Raw genomic sequence first — 26,569 nt, 5'->3', positions numbered from 1 at the left:
GTATGAGTTGTTTTTGTCATGTCTACCCACCCTACCATAATTTCTCAAAGGAATTGACCTTTTACTTCTGTGTTAAAAATTAGTGTATCAGAAGATCCTTTAATTGTGCAGGAATTATGTGGTAAATTTCTCTTATCACGAGTTAAATGATATTTAGGCTCAAGAATTTATTTTTTTTAAGTGCCCCCTGTGCTAATTTTGTGGGAAAAAAATAATTTCTATTTAAACATCATCCCTGTGATGAAAGTTTAATCCCATGACCACTACTTTCAATTCTGAAATGATGAAAGACTGAAGTTCAGGTTAGAATACAGGATTTCCTCAGAGTCAGTGGGTGAGCAGTTAACCGTAAGAGAATTACCAGAGCAAGCTATTGCAGTTGCTGCTGCTCTAAGATGGTGGCACTTGTAATGATTTAGCATTTCTTCCTAGTGAAAAGGGTCGCAGATTGAACTGCCTAAATCTGTGGATTACTTTGGGACTGCATTGATTGCTGGAATGCAGCAGTTTTATGTGAGCTGCATATCTATACTCAGTATTTAAGAATGATCACTGTTTGGAGGTCATTCTGGTAGGATCTTGTTCTATTTTTTTGTTTCCTTTTTTGTTTCTTTGAAAAGGGGTCGTGAGACAGTGGCAAGTGCACGACCCATTCTTTACTTTAGTTCGAGAGGGCATTTTAAAACATAGCAGATTGTTGTTGTTGTTTAAGACTGAGTCTCTCTTGCCCAGGCTAGAGAGTGCAAGGACAGGATCATAGCTTACTGTAACCTCGAACTCCTGGGCTCAAGTGATCTTCCTGCTTCAGCCTCCTAAGTAACCAGGACTACAGGCATGTGCCACTATGCACACCTAATTTTTAAATTTTTTGTAGGGATGGGTGGGGGGTGTCAATATGTTGTCCAGGCTGTTCTTGAACTCCCGGCCTTTAATGATCCTGCTGCGTTGACCTCCCAAAGTACTGGGATTACAGGGGTGGGCCACTGTCCTGGCCAGATTCTTTTAAATTTTAAGTACTTCAAACAAACAAACACAGTCCCTTTACCATTAATCACACCTCAAAAAAGTTAACAGTTAATCTTTAACATAATGAAATACCAGTCAGTGATCTATTTTTTTCAGGTCCTTTGTATTGCTAGTGTATTACAATGTAGCCTTTCCCCCATGATCTATTTCTCTTGCTGCTCTGAATAGGCTAAGTGGGAAGATGTAGGACCAGATATGTAGGTTTGAGATATGTCAGAAGAGTAATTTCAGTTTAATTTCTAGATTTACCTTAGTTCATAAATTTAGAGGATTCTGTTACCTTTGTCTTTAGGATACCTAAATTCTTAGTATTTTTTGTCTTTGGGATCCTTTCGGATAGATTAATCTTTAAACTATTCCAGGATGCAGGCTTTCCAGAATCAATTTAATATCCACTACATTTTTCTGTTCTATAAAGTGAACTCCCATCTCCGTTTTATTTTACTTCCAATTTTGTATTCAGTGTGGGTATTTTGTCTAACTACAGGACTTTTTGTAATTTCACCAACATCTGGTAGTAGACATGGGTTAGAAGAGAAAAGTAGAAAAGGTAGAGGGCATAATACAAACATGTGAAATTTGTTTTTAGTTTGTATATTTTTCCTTTGTCGACAGTTCAGGATAGGGAATTTATGGGAAGCAGCTATAAAACACTGCATTTGTCTTTTATTTTCATCTACCAGGGAATCTGTCTCTGCTTTTCCTTTCCTATTATCATTTTCTAGTGGGAGTTCTGGTTAATTCTGTCAGTCAGGCTGTATTTTTTTCTTTTTACCTTGTGAAAGTCCTTTAAAGATGTAGCATACTTAGTGTTATAAAGGAAGGAAGTCTTTCACTAACCCCTTTCTGCTCATATGAGAACCCAAGATCTAAGTATCTTGGGAACTATTGGTATTTTGGGCTGGATAATTGTTTGCTTGGGGAGCAGTCTTATGCATTCCAGGATGTTTACAGCATCCCTGGCCTCTATGCATTGGATGCCACTAGCACCCTCCACAATTATGACAGCCAAAAATGTTTCCAGACGTTGCTAAATGTTTCTTGCGGGGCATGGTGACCCTGGTTCAGAATCACTGATTTAGGTCTCCTGTTAAACTGTCTTAAAACACTGTGCTTTTTCTTGCAGTGATCATAGCAATTTTAAGTAATTTTAGTAGTCTTTACCACTAGACGATAAGCTCTATGAGGACAGTGACTATATTTCCTTTGTTTCATGTCCTTGGTTCATAGCACGGTATCCTAATACACAGTATATATGTAAAGTAAAGATTTTTTTTTTTGAGACTGGGCCTTGCTCTGTCATCCAGGCTCGAGAGCAGTGGTGCCATCAGGGCTCACTGCAACCTGTGCCTCTCTGCCTCAAGCATTTCTCCCACCTCAGCCTCCTGAGTAGCTGGGACCACAGGCATTCACCTCCATGCCTGGGTAATTTTTGTGTTTTGAATAGAGATGGGGTCTTGCCATGTTGCCCAGGCTGGTAGACGGGTATAGAACTGGTCTCAAGAGATCCACCCACCTTGACCTCTCAATATGCTGGAATTACAGGTGTGTGCCGCCGTGCCCGGCCGCTAAGTAAAGATTTCTTGAATGAATGGATGCAATCCTAGGTAGCTAAATGACCTTGGCTACGGTAGTTAACATTTCTGAACATCTGGTTATTACTTTGGGAAGGAGAATTGGGGAGGGGAGTAGTCCATTGAAGATTCCAGTTAGTTTAGATCCATCGTGAGTTTTATGTTGTCTAGTAATTATGTTATTTTCATGTCTGATTTTGCTCTGTTTTTCTGTTTGAAATGACATATAGAAGTTTTTTTCTTACATTAAAAATAGAATACAAGGATAATTGAAACTGATAACGGTTTTGAGAGACTGCATGATTTGAGAGTGTTAAATACACATCATTAAATATAAAAAAATTTTGGGCACGATGGAAATGCATGTTTCGTGGAGTTCAGTTATTTCATTCTAGACGAGCATGGAGTTTGTTACAGTAATTTTGATTAACATTTAGGGGACTTTATAGCCCCAGTGTCCTAAAGAGTCATATTCTGTGATCGTTTGCTTGCTGTTTTTTTGAGACGGAGTCTCGCTTCTTCGCCCAGGCTGGAGTGCAGAGGCGTAATCTCGGTTCACTGCAACCTCCGCCTCCTGGGTTCAAGCAATTCTCCTGCCTTAGCCTCCCCGCTAGCTGGAATTACAGGCATGTGCCACCACACCCGGCTAATTTTTGTATTTTTAGTAGAGCCGGGGTTTCACCATGTTGACCAGGCTGATCTCGAACTCCTGACCTCAAGTGATCCACCCGCCTTGGCGTACCAAAGTGCTGGGATTACAGGTGTGAGCCACTGCGCCTGGCCCGTTTGCTTCTTTTTCAGAAGGGGTATAGGTGGCTTAGTGATAATATTACTACTTGTATGTACAATTTCAGATACCTGTTTCTAAGGCCAGTTATGCTGTTTTGGACAACTTCTAACTCATACGGTGTGAAAGAATGTAATCAACCTTGACCTTGAACACTGGCTGAGCTCCTGAACTTTTAAGTGAGCTCATTTTGTCTGGTTTTGTTTTCTCAACATCTTTCTCTACTCCTCTCTCTCAGGATTGTGCCTCTACTCCTGCTTGTACAGACTGCTTTTCCAGCAGCATGGACACAAGAAGCATAGTAAGATGATGATAACCCACATAAGGCAGGCCCTTTGGAATATGTTAGGTTTCAATTGGTAGTGGAATAGTATATTTGATTATATGGTTAGTACTTGGGAAGCAGAATGAAGTTTGTCACTTAGGATAGATTGGTAGTCTTAAAAGAGAGCGTCTAGGGAATAAGTTGAATTGCTTCACAAAAAATAGGTTAATTGGAGAAAAAAGTTTTATGCTCAATAGTGAGCATAAGTCATGTGTAAACTTTTGTTGTGTTTACTTGTATTCTGCTCCATGTGATTTTACAAAAGAAATAGAACTATTTGAGTGAATTGCAGACCTCTTAATTTAATAATGTACCTCTTAAAGAATTTCTTTGAACTATAAAATGACAGATTATTGACGTATATGCTATAGGAATAAACAAAGACTAAATCGAAATTTTGATTTTCTAATTATAGAGGCAGCAGATTGTGGTAGAGGTACTATTGGTTATGAGAAATAAATGCTGATGAGAACTGTTTTTATAGCTTGTGATTTCTTACCTAAATGGATTCTGTCTCATATTTGATGGTAAACATGATGCATTTACTTCTTCTGATTTTGATTATATGCATTTGTTTCGTCTTTCTAATTTTGTTTTATAAGAGTTTCTGATACAGCCATCCTTTAAACTTAAGGAATGCTATGTAAATGTATTAAAATACCTACTATAGGTCAGGAAAAATCTCAGGAACTTTGACATTTATTTATTTAGTCAGAATGGGGACTAGGTTGCTCATGTTCTCTAAAGACAGTTTTGACTATTAAGTTGATGTATGCCAAATTTGTTTTTAAAATAATTCTGCAACTTAATGTAATTTATATTGATTGACTTGAAAGACCTAGGATTTCATTCTTTAATTTGTTTATGCATGTAACTAATATTTAATGAACATGTATTGTGGCCTAGGGATTTTTTTTCCATCTCCTGGGTTATAGTGGCAAACCAGACAAGCAGAAATCATGCCCTTTTGGAGCCTGTGTTGTTGTGATCCTTTTCCTTTTGTCTTGTTACCAGTTTGTGTATTGAATTTGCTGCAGAGCTGGAGAGGCTGTGCAGGCACTACTGACTCCAGCATCGGTTCTTTGCTAAGGACTATGTTGGTTGCAGCCTGATCTTTTCTTAGCATTTTGCCTCTTAGAGTCCAGATTGCCTGTCCACTGCTCAGAATAGAGACTAAGCAGGTAGACTTAGTTAAATGATTTTTCAAACAATGGGAAAATATGACTAGCTACATTAAGTTTTATACAAAATTGTCTGTTATATATGTTTTAAAATCTCCATTTGATATTTTGGAATCTTAACTATTTCTTATACAGATTTAAGGATGTTTTGTCAGCGAGAATCATTAGTCTCCACATGCATATGATTTTAAAAAGCAACTATTGTTAAGTGGAGACCAAAGCCTTATGAATTTAGAAGAACAAACTAATAAGTATTTTCATTTTTAAAGCAAACGTTTAAGTATCTGAGAAAATTGATGTCCCTTTTATAAATATTTTCTGAATTTGATGTGATTCCTCAGGGTTCATTTGAGTAGCTTATCAAAGAAAGACAAAATACTTTGCCATGTACTTTAATGTGTAGAACTTGGGAAATAATATAACGATTTCTATACAGTGATCAATGTCTCAAAGGTTGACCAAGTCCTAGTTAATGGCTTTCTTTGATGTAGCAATGTTTTTGATACCATAAAGTTTTATGGTCAAGAAAAAATAGGCATAAGTGTTTGAATTTGTTGAAATATTTTAAATATATGAGTAAAATCCTCTGGAGTAAAAAAAAAAATTTTTAATCTTTTCTGCCCTTTGAGTTTTGAATAAGTAATTTTGTTTTTTACAAATCAAAACATTATATAGCAAATGTCTAGTTTCTGTAACAACTGCTCACTATGACAAAAATCTGTCTTACATATTTATGAAGTACTTTTAATTTGCCAAACATTTGTTAGAAGTTACCACTTTGCTGGGCACAGTGGCTCATGCCGGTAATCCCAGCAGTTTGGGAGGCCAAGGTGGGTGGATTACGAGGTCAGGAGTTTGAGACCAGCCTGGCCAACATGTTGAAACCCCGTCTCTACTAAAAATATAAAAATTAGCCAGGTGTGGTGGTGTGCACCTGTAATCCCAGCTACTCAGGAGGCTGAGGCAGGAGAATTTCTTGAACCAGGGAGGGAGAGGTTGCAGTGAGCTGAGATCACGTCACTGCACTCCAGCCTGGGCGACAGAGCAAGACTCTGGCTGGGTGGGGGTTGGGGGAGGGAAGTAAACCACTTTTTCAAAACATCTCATGTACACAAGTATGTGTGCCTACTGTATACTTACAAAAATTAAAAAGAAAAAAAGGTAGATATTAGAAAAAAGTGATCCACTTTATAATATGCAGTGTTTTATACTCTGCGCTCTTTTCTGCAGCCATTATCATGTTTCCGTGGATCTTTAGTTTAACTCTGTGATAATGGTTAGATAGGGGTTATCCCATTTTACAGATAAGGAAACTGAGGCCGAACAGTTGTGATTTTTCCAAGGAAATGCAGTTCTATAAGCATTAGAGCAGGGATTAGAAGGACCTAGTTCTCAATCCTTGGTGCTAGATGTAAAGGAGAACCATCATTCAATTTTTCATAGGTTTTTTTGGTTGGTGGTTTTGTTTTTACTGGTGTAATGTCCAAATACAAATTTATTTTCTCATTTTTAATTTTTATGACTTCACATTCATAGAAAAATAGTAAGAATGATGAAGAAGTTTTGTGTATACTTCATCCAGATTTCTCTACCTCCTGTAACCATATTTGCTTTCTTTCTCTCTCTTCACATGCAAATGAAAATATAATTTCTTTTCTGAACATTTTGAGAGTAAATTCCAATTCATGGTACCCCTTACCTCTAAATAACACTGTGTATATTTTAAAAACAAGCACATTTTATTTAACTGTAGTACAATGATCAAAATCAAGAAATTAACTTTGATACAGTACTGTTGTCTGTAGATCATATTCAGGTTTCACTAATCATACCAGTAATGTCCTTACTGGAGTAAATTCTACATCACACCTTAACGTTCTCTTGTCTTAGTCTCCCTTAATGTGAATTGATTGCTTACTCCTCTTTTCTTGTATGACCTTTGAGATGATATTTGATAAAAATAGGCCAGTATTTTTAGAATTGCTTTAATATTGATTTGCTGCTGCTTCATGATTAGGTTTGGGTTCTATATTTTTGGCAGGAACACTCCAGGAGTAATATTGTATTCCTCTCAGTGTACGATATCAGGAATCATGTTATCCATGTATTCCATTAATAGGGATGTTGAGCTTTTGTTTATTATTATTTTTTAAAGAGACAGGGATCTTGCTCTCTCGGTCAGGTTTGAGTGCAATGCTGTGATCATGGCTCACTGCAGCCTTGAACTTTTGGGCTTAAGCAGTCCTTTGACCTCAGCCTTCTGAGTAGCTGGGACTACAGGTGCACACCAACATGCCTGCCTAATTTTTTAGATTTTTAGTAGAGAGGAGGTCTGGCTATGTTGCTCAGGCTGGGGTGCTAATTTTTATCTGCAGGTTTCCCTACTGTATAGTTACTGTGTTTCCTTTTAGTATCTTCTGGGGAGATACTTAGATGCAAATATCTTGCTACTCGTCAAATTTTTACCATTTGTTTTAGCATCTTCTCTGTTCTTAAATGAATCAGAACTAATGGTGATTGCCCAGTGGTGGTTTTCTGAGTCTATCATTTTTGTATTTATTAGTTTGCATTCTCTACAAGCTTTCCTATTTATATATGTAGGTGTATATTATATTAGTATGAACTCATTTTTTTTTTTTTTTTTTACGACAGAGTCTCACTCTGTCACCTGGGCTAGAGTGCAGTGGCATGATCTCAGCTCAGTGCAGCCTCCACGTCCCAGGTTCAAGCGATTCTTGTGCCTCAGCCTCCTGACTAGCTGGGGCTACAGGCACACAGCACCATGCCTGGCTAATTTTTGTATTTTTAGTAGAGTCCAGGTTTTGCCATGTTGACCAGACTGATCTTGAACTCCAGGCCTCAAGTGATCCACCTGCCTCGGCCTCCCAAAGTGCTGGGATTACAGGCATGAGCCACCGCACCCAGCTAAACTCATGCATTTTTTTATTATTAGTTGAGTTATCTTTATACTTTGATTGTCTCAGTTTTGACTAGGCAAGCTGGCTCCTTTGTCCTTTAGACAAGTACTCGTTATTTTTTGAGTTGTCTTATTCTCTAGTGTAATAAAATACTCCCGCCCCAGCCTGGGAATCAGCCATTTCTCTAGTTTCTTTTAGTTTATGTATATCTATCACTAGATAGAACTGTAAATTTTATATATATGTACATACATTCTTTCTCATCTGTTTTGTATCTGTTTACCTAAAAAGCCATGAATTCATCATCATATCTTCAATTCCAGTCAAATACAGTAGAGTTCATTCTAGCTTTCCTTCTTTCCAAATCTGTAATTTCTTTCTTTGACAGCAAGAAACCTGGCTTTTGTTATCTACACTATACTTATTATCTACACTATACTTATTATTTGTTCATTCCTGAAATACATAGAAAGTAGTTTCAGAATTGCTAAAGCCTATATCTGAAAACAAACCTATTAATTAGAGTTTAATATTTGTTTGTAATTCATTTTTTGTTTTTGCCTAAGGTTATGTAGTTAAAATACTATGTGCAAACATTACTTGGTTAGTTTTTTCCCCCACTTAAAGTGGTTTTGCTATTATTTTGGAATACAGTTAGGTTCAAGTTTTTCTGTTTGTATTCCATTTTGACTTTTTTCCTCTTTTCATCCTTGTCCTTGTTTGCTATTTTTTTAGTATGTGAAACATTAAAGATAAATTAACTTTAATAATTTACTTTTTCCTAGCTTCAACGTCATAACTACTTACGCTCTGATAAAAAACCAAAACAGCAAAGCGTTTATTTAACGTTCTTCAGATAACATTCTGAATTTCAGGGGCTTAGATGTGGAGAAGGATTTAGGTAAGAGATCCAATAGTGCAGATTCTACTGATGGGTGAAAGAAAGTATATATTTAGAGAAAATTTATTCTTTTATGAGTGGAATCTCCAGTCCAGGGGGCAGCAAAATTTGTCTGTAGAGCATTAGTAAATATCTTAGGTGTTGTGGGCCTCTTTGTATATTCTTTCTCTTTTACAAAGCTTAAAATAGAGAACCGTCGGCTGAGTGTGGTGGTTTAGGCCTGTAATCCTACCACTTTGGGAGGCTGAGGCAGTCTGATCGCTTGAGCTTGAGCTTAGGAGTTCCAGACCAGCCTGGGCAATATTATGAAACAGTATGTCTCTACAAAAAATATTAATACAAAAACATTAGCTAGGCATGGTAATCCATGTCTGTAGTCCTAGCTACTTGGGAGGATTACTTAATCCAGGGAGGTGGAGGTTGCAGTGAGTTGAGATTGTGCCACTTTACTCCTGCGTGGGTGACAGAGCAAGACCCTGTCTCAAAACAAAAAAAAACCCCCATATATATATATATATGCCATCCTTAGTTTGAGGGCCTACCAAAACAGGCCAAAGGCTGTACTTTGCTGTGCCCAGCAGTAAACTTAGAAACTTGAGAACTTGGTTAATAACATGCTACTTGTAAACGAGAATTATAATTGAGCATAACAGTATAGCTCATAAAGGCCTTATAGTGCTTATCTTAAATCAAAAACAGCAAAACCACTTGAAAAGCTGCCTGATGGAAATATTCAACACTTTTTTTTTGCATTGACCACTTGCAGATACTATTTTAGGCACTAGGATTCAACAGTGTACAAAACAGACCAAATGAAAAACCAAAACAAGCCTCTGCCTTCGTGGAGTTTACATTCGTGTCTGTGTGTCTGTGTACGTGTACTAGAAATGCATGTTTCTTGTTTTTCCTAATTTAGTGCCATTTTATTTACTGAAAGTTGTTTACATTTTAATTGCAGAGAGAATTCTTGTTGCGAAAGTTGATTTAAAAAATTCAGCAAAGGGGGCAACATTTTAAAAGGTTAGCTCATTGCTTTCCATCCTTCCTTTTTTGTGAAGTATAATATTTATTTGAAACTGATTCTTAGTCATTATGATTTCAACGTGTTACTGCGCTAACTCACTAAAGGAAGACAATAAAATAAAACTGCACTAATTGGCACAAACAACCCATACCTAATTTAGTGATAAGTACATGTGCATTATAGACCTTTTAAAAAATATTACATACATAAAAAGGCTTTAATTAATAAATGATAACGAGAATGATTACTATCCAACATTGAGAGCCGCTGTGGATATAGCTGCTTATGTTATTTTCTTAAAATAGGGACAAAGTTTACTAATAGGACTAGTATTTATTTACTAAATGTTAATAAAAGTTCAAGAACTGTTTACAGATTATCCATCTTGCCTCTGGCTGAATATCAGCACCTTTGAATAAAAATTGTCAAGATTAATTTTTACCATGTTACTTTTTTTTTTCTGAAATGATTTCTATGAGTGGTTTTTAAATTAGCCTTTGTAAGGATAATTAATATCTTTGTTTTTTTTTAACATCAAGAAATAAAGTTTCAATTTTTATAGTAATTTCTGTTGAACAAGAAATTCCAAATTCTTATTCTCATTTTATGAGACAACTCAAAAGTTTTTAGAAGCCTGTCTCTGTGTTTTTTTTTTTTTTTTTTTTTTTTTTTGAGATGGAGTCTGGCTCTGTTGCCCAGGCTGGAGTGCAGTGGCCGGATCTCAGCTCACTGCAAGCCCCGCCTCCTGGGTTCATGCCATTCTCCTGCCTCAGCCTCCCGAGTAGCTGGGAGTACAGGCGCCCGCCACCTCGCCCGGCTAATTTTTTTTGTATTTTAGTAGAGACAGGGTTTCACCGTGTTAGCCAGGATGGTCTCTATCTCCTGAACTCGTGATCCGCCCGTCTCGGCCTCCCAAAGTGCTGGGATTACAGGCTTGAGCCACCGCGCCCGGCCGCCTGTCTCTGTTTTGATGGTAATTTCAAGAATGAAAGTTGTGAGCAACTTAGCCAAAGAGTAGTAAAATCCTAAAGGAGTTGGTTAGAGGCTGCAGCATCATTGTGCAAAATTCCCTAATCAGTATTTTGATTTATTTGCAAAAGCAAAGAATTAGATGTCTCAGTCCCCTTAGAGCTGTAACAGTTTATTAATTCCAAATAATCCTATGGGTGAAGGCCTATGAATAAAATCTCTTTTTTTTGAGACAGAGTTTAGCTCTGTCGCCCAGGCTGGAGTGCAATGGCTCCATCTTGGCTCACTGCAACCTCTGCCTCCTGGGTTCAAGCGATTCTCCTGCCTCAGCCTCCTGAGTAGCTGGGATTACAGGCATGTGCCACCGTGCCTGGCTAATTTTGTATTTTTAGTAGAGATGAGGTTTCTCCTGGTTGATCAGGCTGGCCTCGAACTCCTGACCTCAGCAATCTGCCCGCCTCAGCCTCCCGAAGTGCTGGGATTACAGGCATGAGCCACTGCACCCAGCCTAAAATCTCTTGTTTTAGTAGTCCTACAGAATTGTTGATGTTTTCATTTTGATTACAAAACAGTTTTCAGATTGCTGTAATACAATAAGAGACTATAAAGGTTTTAATAGTAATAGCATCTGGTGGTTGGAAAGAGTGCATGGAAAGTTGCTGGTTGTTTGAGCTTTGTTACTTACTTGCCATCTGTCAGCCAATCCACAAGGTAGTCCGCAACATTGTATACCTACACAGCCTTTTCCTCAGAAAGCTCTTTCTGATGGGATGGGACTGGAAATAGGATGAAAAGTAATGTGATGAGCATTGTGATATGAAGAGTAATGGTGTCACCTATGTATATGTTGTGTACGTTCTACTGTGTACACTGTGATGTATACAGTAGAAAGGGTGCAGGCATTGTGTGCAAAACATAGAAGCTCATATTCAAGGAAATTGCAACTTTGGGTAGGGCATAGGGTAGGGAGAAGTGATTGGAGAATTAAGCCTGGGTTTTCTGATGAAGGGCCTTTATATAGCATGCATAGGATCACCTTCTAAATCAAAAGGGAATTGAGAGTCTGAAGGGCTTTAAATGAAAGCACAAGTTTTAAATTTGTTTTAGAAAAATTATTAGCATCTTTGTGGAGCAGGGAGGGGCAATGGCGGGATGAGTTTGGGATAGGAAGGTTAAATTAGTCTAGAGAAGATGAGGGGCTCAACTAAAGTAATACTAATAAGGAGAAGAGGAAGGGATGACTGCAATAGAGTTTAGTAATAACAGGAAGATGGATATGAGGAAGATGGCTGTTGCCAAGGCTTTTGTTTAAGTGACTAGGTTGATTTAAGGGTATGATACCAGTCACTAAGATGGCCAAATCAGGGAGAGAAAGAAGATTGAGGAGAAAGATAATTTGGGGGGGATAGGGTAGATGGGGGATTTTTCTTTTTCTTAATATCCCACCAAGAATAAAAGAAAGATCCTCACTATGGAAAGAAGCTTAAAATCACCTTTATCTCAACCACCCAAAGACTGTTATGGTTACTGTTTTGTTAGGTACAGTAGTTTTGCATCTTGAATATTTGTTGTCTGTGGAACATCAAGGTGGAGATACCTAGCTAGATATATGGGTTGGGCACCTGGAGAGAACAGGCTAGAAATGAAAATTGAGGGGACAGTATAGTTGTTCAGGGTGATAATATAGGAAAAGAAGAAAATCTAGCCTAGAGGAAAAATCTTGTAGAATCTTTTCATCCTCAGGTTTGTCGTCCCTCCCTCCCTTTCCCCCATCCCTATTATGTTGGGTTTGTGAGTATAAGACATTTAAAAGCAACTCTGCGTGAAGTATGCTCAATTTTAAATTCTGCCTGTACAACCAGTTGTTCTTGTATGTAATTAAAACTTAAGTAGTAAATTGAATGGCTTATGAATGAAATTAAGGATTCAAATTTTGTTTAATGAGATTTTATTAGAATTTCTTAACATTAAGCTCACTCATATTGTTCAGCGTTTCATTTACTCTTAGTTACATAATTCTTTGCTTTACGTCTACTGTAAGCCATTGTGCACATGGAATTGTGCGTTTAAAGACTGTATCATTAGATATAGAACCTATGTTTATTTGGGAAATTCCAGCTAATACAATTTTGGTATTTTTTTGCAAAAAGCTTTATAAATGAATTATTCTTTTTTCTTGTCCTCATTTTGGCCATTTCATTGTTAATAGTACTAAACTAAAAGGAGGTGAAACTTAGTTTTCATTTTGATGTTTACAAAAGACATGGGAATGAATTGAAATTAAAGGAAGGTGGACCGTGTGGATCCCACTAAAATTAAAATGAAATCATTTTCATATATACACCAGTGTGTTTTTGTATTTTATTTTCTCCCATGGAGAATTGTTTCTGTTTTCTTTGATTTTAGAATAGGGTGGCTAAAGGCCATCACAAACATGTTATGCATTTGTAGCTGTAGGAATAGTTGGTTATGGTTCTATAATTGGGTTCCCTGTTAACTTTCTTGCTTAAACCTGATATCTAAAAACCACCATTTTTTTTTTTTTTGGAGACGGAGTTTCGCTCTTGTTGCCCAGGCTGGAGTACAATGGCATCATCTCCGCTCACTGCGACCTCCACCTCCCGAGTTCAAGCAATTCTCCTGCCTCAGACTCCCGAGTAGCTGGGATTTCACAGGCATTCATCACCCTGGCTGGCTAATTTTGTATTTATTATTGTAGAGACGGGTTTCTCCATGTTGGTCAGGCTGGTCTCGAACTCCCGACCTCAGGTGATCCACCCGCCTCGGCCTGCCAAAATGCTGAGATTACAGGCATGAGCCACTGCGTCCGGCCAAAACTACACATTTTAGACCTGAAAGACATATCAGAAAGACTCTTTTTACAGATGAGGAATCAAGATTCAGAAATGATTAAACTTGTTCAGTCATACCTTTACTAGGTGCATATAGTTAGTGGCCTAATTAGAACACATTTATATCCTCTTTGTTTACTGCTGTTTTATTTTCACTATGGATTTTTTGAGTGTGATCTTGGTAGTATTTATGTTTGGTGGAGGGAGGAGTGGGAATTGGTGATTCTTAATAGATTATTAATATTTCTTGTTAACTCTGGGACAGAATAAGGAGCATACTACTGTGCTGCTCCTCTCCTGCTCATAGAATAGGATTCCAGAGAAAATATGCTTTCCTTGGCAAGGAAGTATTTTACAGTAACACCCACTTGGCCAGCAGTTCAAGCCTTTGAGTCCAAAGCTCATGTATTTTGTACCTCCTTTTAAAGAGAGGAGTATGGTTATTCTTTAAGTCTATATCCTTAATGTATCTGTAGTATATTTCTAATTTTCACATTTTAACAATGATGGCTACTTTGTGACTACTTCATTTAGATTTTTGCAAACTACTGTTTAGAAAGTTCCTAGTAGAGGCCTTTTAAAGCCTGAAGAGGCTTCAAAATTAATATGGTTGCTGTAAAGTAACATGTGACAGATGACAGTTGGTTGCCAGGAAGGAGATGGTGGTTTTATCATTTATAAAATGAGATTAGATAAGATGACCTTTAGGGTCCCTTATGTACTAATCCTGATAAGCAAGTTTTCTAATTAATCTTTTCTTAGCCTCATTTAAAAATAGAAATAATGGTATATTTCCTGACTACCTGTCAGTTGGTTTGAATATTTAAAAATCTAATAATTTTATAAAGTCTTTGGAAAGCTAAACATCTTTTATTCTATTAGGGAATACTAGGAATTTTAATTTTAATTTTTTTTTTTTTTAAGAGGCTGCAACTGGGGAACATGTAGTGTCATTGTGGATATCTCAGTTGCCCTGGAAAGTATCTTCATATTATAACATAATTTAATAGTGGGTAAAAGTTATAGAGACTATGAGTTGTAAAGAGTGTGCTAGATTATGTTCAGCATATGTTTCAAGTTGGGGAAATAGTTGAACGAGACTTTTGAACAGCAGACAGTTACAAAATACAGACTGTAATGTGTTTTGCTTGTTTGTGTTTTTGAGATGGAGTCTCACTCTGTTGCCCAGGCTAGCATGCAGTGGCGCAATCGTGGCTTGCTGCATCCTCCACCTCCTACGTTCAAGCGATTCTCCTGCCTCAGCATCCAGAGTAGCTGGGATTATAGGCACTTGCCACTGTGCCTGGCCAGTATTTTAGACTAATATTATTACTGGTCATCAGTTAAAAGAATTTCATTGTTTTGTTAATAAACCCAGCAAGGCTTTGAAGAACATCAGTTTTAAGCAGTTAAAAGGAGTACAGTTTTGTTTTTTTTTTTTAAACCAGAAAGTATAAAGTGGGCCGGGCACGGTGGCTCACTCCTATAATCCTAGCACTTTGGGAGGCTGAAGTGGGCGGATCATTGAGGTCAGGAGTTCGAGACCAGGCTGGCCAACATGGTGAAATCCGGTCTCCACTAAAAATACAAAAATTAAGGCCTGGTGCGGTGGCTCATGCTTGTAATCCCAGCACTTTGGGAGGCCGAAGCATGTGAATCACCTGAGGTTGGGAGTTTGGGACCAGCCTGGCCAATACGATGAAACCCCGTCTCTACTAAAAAATACAAAAATTAGCCAAGTGTGGTGGCGCATGCCTGTAATCTCAGTTACTCAGGAGGCTGAGGCAGGAGAATCGCTTGAACCTGGGAAGCGGAGGTTGCAGTGAGCCAAGATTGTGCCATTGCACTCCAGCCTGGGCGACAGAGCAAAACTTCGTCTCAAAAATAAATTTAAAAAAATTAGCTGGCTGGGCGCGGTGGCTCACGCCTGTAATCGCAGCACTTTGGGAGGCCGAGGCGGGCGGATTACAAGGTCAGGAGATTGAGACCACAGTGAAACCCCGTCTCTACTAAAAATACAAAAAATTAGCCAGGCGCGGTGGCGGGCGCCTGTAGTCCCAGCTATAGGGGGCTGAGGCAGGAGAATGGCGTGAACCCGGGAGGCCGAGCTTGCAGCGAGCCGAGATCGTGCCACTGCACTCCAACCTGGGGGACAGAGCGAGACTCCGTCTCAAAAAAAAAAAAAAAAAAAATTAGCTGGACATAGTGGCGGGCGCCTGTAATTCCAGCTACTCGGGAGGCTGGGGCAGGAGAATCACTTGAACCTGTGCGGCAGAGGTTGCAGTGAGCCAAGATTGCAACTCTGCTTCAAAAATAAATAAGTAAATAAATGTATGAAGTGTCTATTTTGCATATATACGTGTATACAATGTACATACTTGTAATATTTATACATATTTATAAAGAAAGATGCATATAGACAACTCTGAAAGGTGGCCTACCAGCCATTTAACAGCGGTTATTTCTGAAGAAAGCAGTAGGTGGATAGGGTGCAGTGAATGAGACCTTTGAATAGTTTAATTTTTTTCACAGTGAGCATTTATTACCTTATTATTATTAATTCGAGTTGAACTCTCACTCTGTCACACAGGCTGGAGTGCAGTGGCATGATCATAGCTCACCGTAGCCTTGAACTCCTGGGCTCAAGTGATCTTCCCCCCTCAGCCTTCCAAAGTGTTGGAATTATAGATGTGAGCCACTGTGCCTGGTCTCCATATTGTTTTTGTAATATTTTCTCCAAACCCAAACAGTACGTGTCTTAGCCATTAGGAGAAAGGTGGAGTGAGTCTATTTTAATACTGCTTGAATTAAATCACTTAGAGAAAGGTAGCTTTCACGTTAAGAGTTTGAAGATCCTTAAGCCCTGTTGAGGTCTGCTTCAAATTCATGTTTAAATGCAGTTTATTTAGCTGTTATTTGATCGGAAGACTCAAAAACTTTATAATCTTTTGTTTTTAAAGTCTTCTTGGTTTTTAGATTGGTGCTATTAAATGGTGTGTCACCACAGTCATCCATCATCTGATTCGGTGATGTTGCTAGCTGGTGGACTTTTTGTGGTGTTTTTGGAAACTAGACTACATCTGAGTGCCTAGGTAGTTAGAATAACTGGGTTTGAGACACAGTTCCATAACTTACAACCTCGTTGATTTTAGTTAAGTCACTTAACCTAATTTTATACATTTATAAAACGAGAATAGTAAATAATCTTATCAGGCCATTCTGAAAGCAAAAACAGTTGGGATAGTGTTTAATAATTGACAGTGGACCTCACAGATGAAAAGTATATTACTGTCTTTATCATTTTTCTCATGCAGCTCTCTCTTTCAAATTTTTGTGTTGGTTAGTCTCATTTCTGAAATGGTTTTACCCTTAGGCCTTGTAGGCTTTTCTTCTACTTATTCTCCCTTTGTTATTTAGTTTTCAGTATTTATTCCTTATCTTTTCAACTATTCTCTTCAGAAATTACTTGTATTTTTAAATTTTCTCTTTTGGGATTCAGTTTCATATCTTCAAGGTATTTTGTTTACATGTGCATTTGAAATCATTGTTGTCACCTCATGTCTAAACTTGCCTTTCCTCCACAAATTTCTTACTTTTAGACTTTTGTTTTTATCATTAGTAAAATCATGTTCATAAATACTCAAGAGTTGAAAACTTGGAATTATTTTAAATGCCACTCTTTCATCCATATCTTTGTCAGTCATGAAATCTAATGAATTATTTTTTTTTAAATGTATATTTTGCATCCTTCTCATTGTTTTTATTCTCAGTGTTAACACTTTAGCTCTTATCCTCATCACTTCTCCTTTGGTTTGTTGCAGTCAGTTTTTAATTGGCTCCTAATTTACTATACTCTTTTTCTCTAGTTCCTATAGAACTAGATATTTTAGATTATTAGATTATTATTATTGTTGTTATTTTTTTGAGACAGAGTCTCGCTGTGTCGCCCAGACTGAAATGCAGTGATGTAATCTTGGCTCACTGCAACCTCCACCTCCTGGGTTCAAGCGATTCTCGTGCCTCAGCCTCCCGAGTAGCAGGGATTACAGATGTACACCTCCTTGCCCGGCTAATTTTTTAATTTTTAGTAGAGATGGGTTTTTGTCATGTCTAGTCTGGTCTCGAACTCCTGACCTCAAGTGGCACTCCCGCCTTGGCCTCCCAAAGTGCTGGGATCCCTGGCCCAGATTATTAGATTAATTTTTATTATTATTAGTTTTAATAGTGATTTTGCTTGAATCACTTTGTATTTCTAAAAACCTTTCAGTTTCCCCTTGCCTTCAACTGTACAGGTTCCTGAGCTATGGATTTGAGACTTTATATAAGATTATTTTATAAGACTCTTAATAGGAATATGCTTATTATATACAGTGCTTATAAATGATGCTGCGAAACAGGAAGATTTACTGTATGCAAAGCTATGCATTATATATTCCCACTTGTGTATCTTGTTGGTGTAGGAACTCAGTGATTTTGTAGTAGGAAAGCACAGAGTTCTGTTGAGATTCTAATACATTTCCATTAGAAAATAGTCACCTCTTAACTTTTTTGTAAATCACTGTAAAGAAAGATTTATTGATGAGTATGTTATAAATGTAAATAGTGTGGAAGCGGAATAATAGCTGTAACTGGAATGCTGTTTTCCCAGTCTATTTCACTTACATTTTCTTGTTAAACTTTGTGCTTGTGGTTTCTAACTGGATGTTTATTTCACTTATATATCCCTCCCCCGTTATTTTTATTTTGACATTAAATTATGTCATCAGATCTTGTGTTAATGAGGAAAATATTTGAGGTCCTAAATACCACTTGTGTATACAGTATTATTTCTCTGTTAAATGCATATGGGAGTGTGAGGAGAGAATAACAAAGATGCTGTGTCACTAATAGTTAAGTTTAATACATGTATTTTGAATTAGTGTCTCTGCAGAATTACTTGTGATTACATTTTAGAGATCTTTGAGATCATTATTGAATTGTCAAAAATCTCGAAAGGCTGAGAACTCACTATATTATAATAATGATATGTATATCACTCTCCCCCTCTACCTCAGTAGATTGTTAGATAAATGGAGGTGAGGGTCTTCATGTTATTTTTTGTTTTCTAAAGGGCAGAATATAGTGCTGTTGTTCAGTAGTTAGATGAATGTTGGCTTGGCCTGTTAATCAGCTGAATTTGGTTTTGTATTCCCCAATTTGTTTAGTTGTTTTTAGTTGATTATACCTTGATAATAAAACTATTTGAGTAAGAACGTGGATGATTAACTCTCAAATTTATACGTTGTATACAAGGTTGATTATTTTATACTATAACAAATGATATTGGGGATTATTTCAGAGTGAAACATTCTGTTGCATTGAAATATATTCTTTAGGCTGGATGCTGTGGCTCACGCCTGTAATCCCAGCATTTTGGGAAGCGGAGGAGGGCAGGTCGCTTGAGCCTCAGGAGTTTAAGACCAGCCTGGGCAACACAGCGAAACCCATCTCTACAAGAAATACAAAAAAGCTGAACATGTTGGTGCATTCCTATTGTCCTAGCTACTCGGGAGGCTGAGGTGGATCGCTTGAGCCTGGAAGACGGAGGTTGCAGTGAGCTGAGGTTGCACCACAGCACTCCAGCCTGGGTGACAGACTGAGGCCCTGTCTCAATAAATAAATAAGTTCTGTTTTTTTTTTTTTTTTTTGAGACGGAGTCTCTGTCTGTTGCCCAGGCTGAAGTGCAGTGATGCAACCTCTGTCTTCTGGGTTCAAGCAGTCCTCCTGAGCAGCTAGGACTACAGTTGCACGCCACTACGCGCAGCTAATTTTTATTTTTACTAGAGATAGGGTTTTGCCATGTTTGCTAGTCTGGTCTCAAACTCCCTGGCCTCAAGTGACCTGCTTGCCTTGGCCTCCCAAAGTGCTGGAATTTTAGGCATGAGCCACCGTGCCCGGCCAAGAAGTATATTTTTTATACCTATGAATATTGGCATAGGATTATAGGTACAGGATTGCAGAACTTGTCAAAAAGTTCTGAGGGAAAAATTAGGATAAATTTTTATCATCAGCCACGGCTTTGGCATTCTACTTTTTTGAGTAAAATTGATCTGCTCTGTTCAAGTGAACTTAAGTGTAAGAAAGCTGGATAAATTTCTTTTGCTAGCTTGTATTTGGTTGCCTGATTACCTTTGAAACTTTTTATTAAACTACTGTATCAAAGTCAAATCATCACATACTTGAATACCTAATATGTAACACATTGTGGAAGATATTTAAAAAAACTTTTATTGGCTGCTACTTATTGAGGTTTATCAGTTAAAGTCAAAGTTTTCCAAAATGGGTGGATTGATGGAAAGATAGGATGGATAGATGGAAAGATAGGATGGATAGATGGAAAGATAGGTAGATCTGTGTGTCTGCATATGTGTGCACACACAGACATACACATGTACATATGCCACTGGATGATTATAACTGCTTTAAAATGTTTGATAACTCCATCATCTGTGTCATCTTGGGATTGGCATTTGTTGATTGTTTTTTCCCTCAAGCAGTGGAAAGATTCCCTGGTTTATGTGAAGTAACTTTCACTTTTTTTTTTTTTTTTTTTGAGATGGAGTCTTACTCTGTCACCCAGGCTGGAGTACATGTAGTGGCATAGTCTTGGCTCACTGCAACCTCTGCCTTCCAGGCTCAAGTGATTCTCCCACCTCAGCCTCCTCAGTAGCTAGGACCACAGGTGTGTGCCACCACTCCCAGCTAAGTTTTCGTATTTTTGGTAAAGACAGGATTTCACCATGTTACCCAGGCTGGTCTTGTAATCGTGGTCTCAAGCAGTCCGCCTGCCTTGGCCTCCCAAAGTGCCGTGCATACAGGTGTGAGCCACTGTGCCCTGCGAAGTTTCATTTATATGCTGGCGACATTTTTAATATTATGTTGTAAGATTTCATCAGAATCCTCTGAAGGATGTTGATTTTTGTTTATCAGGCAGTCAGTTTGGTTAACTTCAGGATGCGAGTTCTGTCTTGCCATTTTGTGGTGGTTCCAGTGTCAGTTCAGTTCTCAAAGCATTTCTTCTCTTCAGGTGTGCACAGCATACTTTCCACTCCAGTTAGTTTTTAGGAATTGGGCAGTGGTTTCTGTGGATTGTAGTTCAAAGAGCTGTGCTTCTTTGGGTCTGTTTCATGCAGGCATAATTCTAAGACGAGGCCAGAACGTAGTTCATACACAAAATTAGGGGATCCTCTTCTCTGTCTCTTTCTAGGATTCCCATCCGTTCTCCAGATGCCAGTGTTCTTTTTTCCCTGTTTCTTTGGCCAAAAAGTCATGTTTCTTTCCAAGCTCAGCCTTCAGAGTGAAGTAGTGAAAAAGAAAAATAGGAACTCTCACCCTTCTTTGGATAATAGAGACCCCTGTTTCCTCTTGCATTAGCTACAGATGGATCTTCTCGAGATTTTAGGTGCTAGTGTGGTAACAGAGTCTGCCCTCAAACCCTTGGCAAGGCCAGAAGTAAAAAGGAAGAAGGGGAAACATTTTTGTTTTTTCCTTCCCTCCTCCTCCTCTACAGCATGGAGGAGTCATTTTTCCTAGTGTTCTGGCTGAATGGGGTTTCTCCTAGGTTTTTCCCACTAGTGTTGGTTGCACTTTTCTGTATTCTAGCACTGAGATTAAAGCTGGGAGATCATAGATCATACCAAACACTATGAAATTACCTCAGCTCCCACACACAGCCACCCACCCCGCCACCTTAGCTTTCACTGGTCATTTTTTAGGTTTGACTCTGGTTTCCAGTTTGCCTGCTGTTTTGCTTCCAGATTACTCAGGTAGTTGCTTTTTGTCTTGAGGTAGGGATTTTGAGTTGTCATCAGTGAGAAAGCAAGGCCTTGTAGTTTGGTTTACTCTGTCTTGGCTGGCACTGTAAAGCCTATATACCTTTTTTAGAGGATTTTTTAGTTCCCTCTATTCCAAGGGTTTAGAAAGGACATTGTGTGTTGAATTAAAGGACTTACTCAGATGAGTTTTTGGTTTTGGGGAGAGTTGATTACAGTTTTTCTTTGTTTCAAAGTAGTTTTAAACTAACTTAGTTTCAAAAATAGATCTCTTCTTTTTTAACAGTATTCAAAACTGTAATGTTAATCCTAGACAGTTGCCATGCTTGAAAAATGGCATATCCTGCTTAATAATACAAATGTTAATTATTTATGTGAAAACAGTTGTAGCCCATAGAGAAAGATAATTTGAAAGCATATGAGCATTTGGATTTGTCATCATAATCTTTTAAAAAGTATTTTTATTCATACTAATATGACATCTGGATATTAGAATCTCCAGATGTCATAATTTTTTTTTTTTTTGAGACGGAGTCTTCGCTCTGTCACACAGGCTAGAGTGAAGTGGCGTGATCTTGGCGCACTGCAGGCTCTGTCTCCCAGGTTCACGCCATTCTCCTGCCTCAGCCTCCTGAGTAGCTGGAACTACAGGCGCCCGCCACCACGCCTGGCTAATTTTTTTGAGTTTTTTAGTAGAGATGGGGTTTCACCATGTTAGCCAGAATGGTCTTGATCTCCTGAACTTGTGATCTGCTCTCCTCAGCCTCCCAAAATGTTGAGATTACAGGCGTGAGCCACCACGCCTGGCCATCATAATAAATTTATAAGCACTTCAGAAAATCAGATTCTGGGCTGGGCATAGTGGCTCATGCCTATAATCCCAGTACTTTGGGAGGCTGATGTGGGCAGATCACTTCAAGTCAGAAGTTCAACCTGGCCAACATGGCGAAAAACCAGTCTTTACCAAAAATTTAAAAAACTAGCCACATGTGTTGGTGCATGCCTGTAATCCCAGCTACCTGGGAGGCTGAGGTGAGAAAATCACTTTAACCCGGCTGGTGGAGACTGCAGTGAGCCAAGATGGTGCCACCACACTCCAACCTGGGCAACAGAGCAAGACTCTGTCTCTAAATAAATAAAATAAAATTCTGGCTCATTTTCTTTTCTTTTCTTTTTTTTATTAATTAGCTAGAGGATTTCTTTTTTCTCCTTTACAAAGATTAGATAGATTTAATCTTGCTAGACAGATGTTTGCGTATTTCAGGCTTACAATTTTAGGAAAATAAACATCACTTCCCTTTGTAATGTCTTATACTTTTTTTTTTTTTAAAGTTCTGGATTTGAAATTCTGAGAAATACATACGGTATCTCACACTCTTCATCACATTATCTTTATTGTATACTTAACTACACTCTGCTGTGTCTATTAGTTTATTAGAATATTGTCTACCTCTAAAAGCAGACTAAGTTTCATGACAGAGGCCTAGTGCTCATGAACGTATTTTGAATGAGTAATGAATTGTGGGATTATAGATAGTTTACATGTTTTCTTCATGTTTTTTTGTATTTTCCAATTTTTTCATATTAAAATATTTTATGCCACAAAAAAGTTCTAAGAATTTATTTATTAAAAATTTTTTTAGAGACCGTCTTGCTCTGTCACCCAGGCTGGAGTGCAGTGGCGTGATAAAGCCTCACTGCATCCTTGGACTCTTGGGCTCTAATGATCCTCCTGCCTTAGCCTCCCAGGTAGCTGGGACTACAGGCATGCACCCACATGTCCCATTGATTTTTTTTTTTTTTTTTTTAAATATTTATAGAGACAGAGTCTTACTGTGCTGTGCAGGCTGGTCTTGAACTCCTGGCCTCAAGCGATCCTCTCACCTTTGCCTCCCAGAGTGGTTTTGGAATTTATAGGTGTGAGCCATTGTGCTTGGCTCTAAGCATTTTTCTTAAAAGAAAAGATTATTTCTTACATTTGATAGTGGGTTATTAGTTGTAACATTTCAGATTTTATGTGCTTTGTTTGCAGTTACGTGTGTTCTGTTTTTTTCAAAGATGCTTTTGAAACACTTTGTTGGGAGGCTGAGGGAGGCAGATCACCTGAGGTTGGGAGTTTGAGACCACCTGGGCAACATGGTGAAACCCCATCTCTACTAAAAATACAAAAATTTGCTGGGCATGGTGGTGGGCACCCGTAATCCCAGCTGCTTGGGAGGCTGAGGCAGGAGAATTGCTTGAACCCTGGAGGCGGAGGTTACAGGTTACAGGGAGTTGAGATTGTGCCAGTGCACTCCATACTCCAGCCTGGGCAATAGAGAAAAACTGCTTCTACAAACAAACAACCAACCACTTTAGAAGTTTTCAGACTGGCCCTTTTTTTAGAATAAAAGGGAGGAGCTTTGCCTTTATCAAAAACCTGATCTGGGAGGATTCCCTCAGTATGTCTGTAACATCTCCTTTTGGCCTTTGCTCTTTATCTTTAAAAATTCTGATCACTCAGGAATATTGCTATATCAAAAGTTAACCAAAGCTTATATTTAAAGTTTTATTTTCAATATTTTTTATAAATAAATTTGAAAACCTTAGGAAGAAAAAGTTTGGAAAGGAGTTTTTATTTTAAGGGACTATAAAAGTCACTATTTGTCATATTGTTTTAGAACATGCTTTTCTTAATATGGAATTTGCTGCTGTTATTTCTACAGTTTCTGTTCTTTGGTTCCATTTTATCAGCGAAATCAGTTTATTAGTGAAACAAATCTGTTATTTACTTTTTACTCCTATATGCAAAATACTGAATTTTTATTTTCACTTGTAAACTTAGGAAAAACCCGAGAAATATTGTTTTAAAATTTAATTTCTACTATGAATTATTAATAAAAAGTTTCACAAAAATATGAAAACTTTCAAGTTTATACACATACTAGAAAATTTTAAAAAAGCATTCACATATTTTTTCTACTGTATTAGTTTTCTATTGCTGTGTAACAAATTGTCGCAAACTTAGCTTGTGGCTAGAAACAGCATATATTTGTTTCATAATTTCCACAGGTTAGGATCTAGGCATTGGTTAGCCAGGTCTTTTGCTAATGATCTCACTTGGATGATGGACGTGTTATCCAGGGCTGGGCTCCCATTTGAAACTTCGGGGGCCTTCTTCCAAATTCATTCAGGCTTTTGGCTAAATTGAAGTCCTTATGGTTGTAGGACTGAGGTCTCTTTTTTGTTTTACTGGTTGTGGGCTAGGGGTTACTCTCAGTTTCTAGGGGCTACCCTCATGTCCTAGTAGCCATTGGTCCCATCTGTGGTCTACTACAATAGTTACCATAGGAGTGACTGTCCGGTCGTGTTCATAGGTCCCACCCACACTGAAGGATGGTCATTATATAGAGGGGATTATATAGGGCGTGTACAGGGTAGAAGTCTTGGGGGCCATCTTAGAATTCTGCCTACCAAAGTTATTCTAACAAAACCAATTATCATTTTGTAGTATTTCCTTTTAAGATTTTTTGTGAGCTACATTTTTATTTATAATACAAATATTTCACCTTGAGGCTTTGGAAGTTACGTTACTGTCACTTATAAATATAGCCATATTATTTCTGATTATAAAATAAGGGATTTTATTTGACAGTTGAAGTATCTGTAGTGTAGTTTTAATTCTTAACATTTTAGTTCTGGTGGTTACCTTCATATCACAAAATAATAATTTTATAATGCTGTTTCTGGGGTGGTCAGTTTTAGACATTATTTATTGATTTTGTGCAGCAGCAGATGATGTACTAGTTCGCTTGTGTCATTCCTGCCCTCTAATACCTTGATTTGGAGTGGTGAGACTTTGGAATTCTCCATGACAAAGTATTTTCCTCCTTGGTTATATTTTCTTATGTGTATTATAGCTTATGGTTTCCTTCTTATGTCATCATTTACCAATCTTTTTATCACATTTCCATTTTCTGGAAGTTTGTGACATCTCTGCTGATTGTTCTCCCCTCCTCATTCTGCTTTTCATTGTGAATTTTTATACCTTTTTCTTTCTTGAGTTCTTTATTATCCTCTCAATAAGAGGAAGAAAAGGGAAATATCTGGTTCACATGCTGTCTGGAATTCAAAGTATCAAGATTGTCTTGGCTGCAGAAACTTTTATGAAGTTTCTGATTTCTTTGGAGATTTGGGGGATTCTAATCAGTACTCTCAAGGGCTTAAAGGACCATTGTTAAGAAAGATGGACTGGATTGATTACATTTAGTTATTTTAGGTTCACTCTTAAGGTTAATTCCTTTGACCATAGAACCAGCAACTTTGTACATGAGCACATTGTTGATGGTTCTCTGGGATATAACTGATAATAAGCTGTTTGTTGGGCCCTTTAAGGTCATGGTAGAATTCATTTAATACTGCTAAAATTGGGAAAGGCACAAAAATTTTTGAAGTGAAGACATTTACTTAAAATAACAAGCATGAAGGTACAGCATTTTGTTAAATTTTGGGTTTTGGGTAATGAGTTTCATTTAATGCATAGAGGAGGGGAGGACATAGGTATATTCTCCGGGGGTGTGAGATTGCAGTGTTTATCAGAAAAGGAAAAAAAAAAAAAACAAACCCACATCTGTAGGATGGAGAATGCTCCCCGAATCCAGGGGTTGGCCTGGTTTTGTAAGTTCTGTTGGAACACACTGTGCTGATTCATATATAAATTGTTTATGGCTGTTTTCCTGTTGCAAAGGGCCGTGCTGAGGAATTGTAATAGAAGACAGTATGACCTGCAGAGGCTAAAGTGGTTACTATCTGGCCCTTTGCAGAAAAAGTTTGCTGATGCTGGACCTAATTGATGAGTGCTTTTAAGATCTTGATTAGAGATAAGTTTTGTGATGGAGTAGCTGTCTCAGTTTAGGTAAAAGATTCCTCAAACCTTGAGGAATTAGAAATTGATTTGACTTATATAAGTCTTCAGATTAAAAATACGCATTTACTGTGGTGCCTACAAGTGGTAGTATAGAAACTTAAAATTTTACAAGTTTAAGGAACGTTCTTTAATGTACATGTTGGGAGTTGAAACATAAATAATGAATTAGACTGAAAACCAAGGCTCTTCTTTAGTGTGTTTTCTTTTCCTTTTTTTTTGAGACAGAGTCTGGCTCTGTTGTTTAGTATATTTTCATTGAAATGATAAGTCTTGAGTGGCCAAAGGAAGGGACAGG

At 37.9% G+C, this 26,569-nt stretch overlaps 1 protein-coding gene across 9 annotated transcripts in view; it reads left to right on the top strand.

Annotated features, from left to right (window-relative positions):
• Positions 1 to 26,569, top strand: part of SCAF8 (SR-related CTD associated factor 8) — a 249,609-nt gene that overhangs the window by 4,918 nt on the left and 218,122 nt on the right. For 8 of the 9 annotated variants that reach the window (XR_004184579.1, XR_004184577.1, XR_004184580.1 and 5 more), the window contains exon 2: positions 3,626 to 3,688. The exons of the other annotated variant lie outside the window; for it this stretch is intronic. Coding sequence is in view for 4 of the 8 variants with exons in the window: in XM_031667701.1 (XP_031523561.1) it covers positions 3,626 to 3,688 (63 nt within the window). In the remaining 4 variants the exon portion in view is untranslated. The remainder of the gene's footprint in view (positions 1 to 3,625; positions 3,689 to 26,569) is intronic. 9 annotated transcript variants of the gene reach the window in all.

Source organism: Papio anubis, chromosome 6 (genome assembly GCF_008728515.1).
Source record: "Papio anubis isolate 15944 chromosome 6, Panubis1.0, whole genome shotgun sequence".
Classification (NCBI taxonomy): domain Eukaryota; kingdom Metazoa; phylum Chordata; class Mammalia; order Primates; family Cercopithecidae; genus Papio; species Papio anubis.
Note: the sequence above shows the minus strand (reverse complement) of the source record. Positions and strands in the feature narration are given on the sequence as shown.